Raw genomic sequence first — 2,950 nt, 5'->3', positions numbered from 1 at the left:
TCAATTCTTTTATTTTGAAATTTTCAGTATGCTTCATTTTAAAGTTCCAAACTAATCCAATGTGTAACAGTGCTTTGGATAAAAAAAGTCACATAAAGCCAAAAAGCGCAATTACATGATGTAAAACTTCTCAAGGCTTTTATTTTGAAATTTTTGTTAAGCTTCATTTCAAAGGGCCACACTAATCCCATGTCTAATAGTCATTGGGTTAAATCAGTTATATAATGCTCAAAAGAGCAATAATCTCATGTAAAAATTGTCAAGGCTTTTATTTTGAAATTTTCATTAAGCTTAATTTTAAATTGCCACACTAATCCCATGTGTAACAATGGTTGGGTAAAATCAGTTATAAAAAGCCCAAAACACAAGTAGTTCTAAAGGCCAGCTCAGTCCTCCTCTGTAGTAACTGACAGTTCCTCCATGTTTGTAGTTCTGACATTCAGCTCAGACCTCTTTTGTAGGCACAGAGTGTCCGCCATGTTGTAGTTCTAACCTTCAGTCATTGTAGTTCTAAAGAGCAGTTCAGCTGTCATGTGAGTGAGACAGAGAGGGAGAGACAGAATTGTAACTGTTTGAAGCAGTTAGTTTTTCTGATCAAAGCAGGCTGAACATATCTTTCCCTACATGCTGTCAATAGCATGTGGGATATCATTAGAATGTTGTCTGTAATTGACTTACTCCACTCAGTATATTAAACATGGCTAATAAGTAAGAAAATAGCTAATAGCTTATTTAAGGTAAAAGGCTAATGCTAATGAACTGCCTTGCTGCGCAAGGCAGTTCCCTAACCTGAGAGAAAAATATAATGCATGCTAATATTATATATTATATATGCATGCTCTCCTTATGCATTGCTATGGGCAATTGGTTGTGCAGTTACATGCACAACCAAATTTGCCTATGACTAGGCGGGGCTTCAAAAAGAAAGTTATTTACGGTGCGTTTTCTTTCAGCTTGCATTCTTCTGTGAGTGGAGCTTCAGAGGAGAAGGGCTGAGATCACTTGTTTCTGGAAGACAAAATGAGTAATACCAGTTGTCCTCACCCAGATAAGAAATTATTTGAACATACAATTCTGCCTACTCTTCACATCTTGGTGTTTATTGTTGGACTGATTGCTAATGGATGGGGATTGAACTCTTTGCGGAACAACTGGAGGAAACTGGGAAATATCAACATCTTTGTCCTAAACCTTGGACTAGCAGACATTTTGTATCTGCTCACTCTCCCCTTTCTGATCGTGTACCACCTTAAAGGAAACAAATGGATCTTTTTAGAAGAATTCTGCTTGGTAACAAGATTCTGCTTCAACCTGAATCTGTACTGCAGCATCGGGTTCCTCACCTGTATAAGTGTGTACAGGTACCTGTCCATTGTCCATCCCATGAGAACGATGGGGAGAATAACTACGACTCACTCTGTGGTCATCTCAATCGTTGTTTGGATTCTGGTGTGTGCTCAAAGTTCTCCAGACATGACCTACGAAAAAATATTTATGAACGGATCAAAATGCTTTGACACCACCTCTTATGAACATTCTGAGAGTTACCTGGATTACACCATCGGATGGACCTTCTTTGGATTCTGCATCCCTTTTGCCATCATTGTGGGCTGCTATGGACATGTGACTGTTGTTATCTGTCGCTCAGAAACGATTGACAAGAATGTGAAACAACAACTCTTAAAGCTTTTAGCTATATTGATTCTTCTCTTCTTGCTTTGTTATACACCCTACCATGTCTTCAAGAACCTCAGCATGTATTCCAGAATTCTGATTAGTAAGGGAACGTGCCCTGGTTGGGATTCTGGAGTCTTTATAATGCGTCAGGCAAGTCGTGGTCTTGTGAGCCTGAACAGCGCTCTCAACCCGCTGGTTTACTTGCATGTAAATGAGGATATGGGTGATCAGTTCAGGCAGATGTTCAGATCCTGTTTCAAGCTGAAATCTAGGTCTGTATCTGTACCTCAGACTGAGCAAGAAGCTAAAAATATTATATGACAATAGCACTTATGTTTTTAACCATATCATGAGTGAAAATGTTTCACACTTCTGTACGCTTTCTATTCCTCCAACATATTCACTCTCGTTGCCAGATTCTAAAACATTCATAATCAAATCAAGTCTAACCAGTTTTAGTTTTACTGCTGGTATAAAATCTGCAGTCTCTTTTCTTATTCATTGTGCTGAATGTGTTTTTTTCTTGTTCACACAGTATCAAAATTATACATAGTTCTTTGAAAAAGTTTTTGTTCCCTTTCATAATTTTTCTTCTACTTCTTTTTTGCCACATGCAAATGTTTAACATCAAACACATTGTGATAGAAGACAAATGTATCTAGAGGAAGTACAAAATGTTGTTTGTACTAAAAGTTATGCTTTTATTGATTGAAAAAGGAAAAACACAGGAAACGTAATTCCTTCTAAGCAGAATAAATGTTTTGGTTTTCATTTCTTGTGCAGCAGCTGCTCCCATCCAGGGTGTTAGTTGGAAACCAGTGTAGTGAAAACAGGCCAGAGTACAGCTCTGGACACGTTCAGACACGCAACACATCAGTTTTTCCAGAAAAGTCGTAGAGAAAAATTATAAACACAGAAGAGAATTTGAGACTGTCTGGATCTTTGCCATACTGAAAGGCATTTCTGCACGAACAAGTTAACTCGGGGAGAAACTCTACACCAGGAAATTAGCCTCTTTAACTCAACACTGAAACTGACACAAAAGATAATCCAACAGGGCATGTGCAGCCATGTGAACAGGTTATGCAACTCCTTTTTCTTCACACTTTAACACCAGTCCAGCGTCTAGCGAGGATCATGGTGCCGACTGCTGGCTTTGTTATTGATTCAGAGCAAAGCCAGTGAGAAAGAGACACAGATTCACTTTCTGATTGGACGAGACTTCATGAGGCGTTGCGACTTCAAAACAAACTTAAACATATTGGATGACAAA

The 2,950-nt window shown here is 38.4% G+C and overlaps 1 protein-coding gene across 1 annotated transcript; it reads left to right on the top strand.

Moving 5' to 3' along the window:
• Positions 1–946: 946 nt before the first annotated feature.
• On the top strand, positions 947–2,446 carry LOC116717558 (P2Y purinoceptor 1-like). The gene has a single exon (XM_032559035.1). It carries the CDS (start codon positions 1,021–1,023, stop codon positions 1,996–1,998), a length of 978 nt encoding a protein of 325 aa, XP_032414926.1. The 5' UTR covers positions 947–1,020; the 3' UTR covers positions 1,999–2,446.
• Positions 2,447–2,950: the final 504 nt, after the last annotated feature.

Source organism: Xiphophorus hellerii, chromosome 1 (assembly GCF_003331165.1).
Source record: "Xiphophorus hellerii strain 12219 chromosome 1, Xiphophorus_hellerii-4.1, whole genome shotgun sequence".
NCBI lineage: Eukaryota > Metazoa > Chordata > Actinopteri > Cyprinodontiformes > Poeciliidae > Xiphophorus > Xiphophorus hellerii.
This window is presented reverse-complemented; position numbering and strand designations above follow the sequence as displayed.

Bases quoted from the DNA above. Each gene is read 5' to 3' on its own strand.
- LOC116717558 (XM_032559035.1), top strand. From the start codon at position 1,021: ATGAGTAATACCAGTTGTCCTCACCCAGATAAGAAATTATTTGAACAT.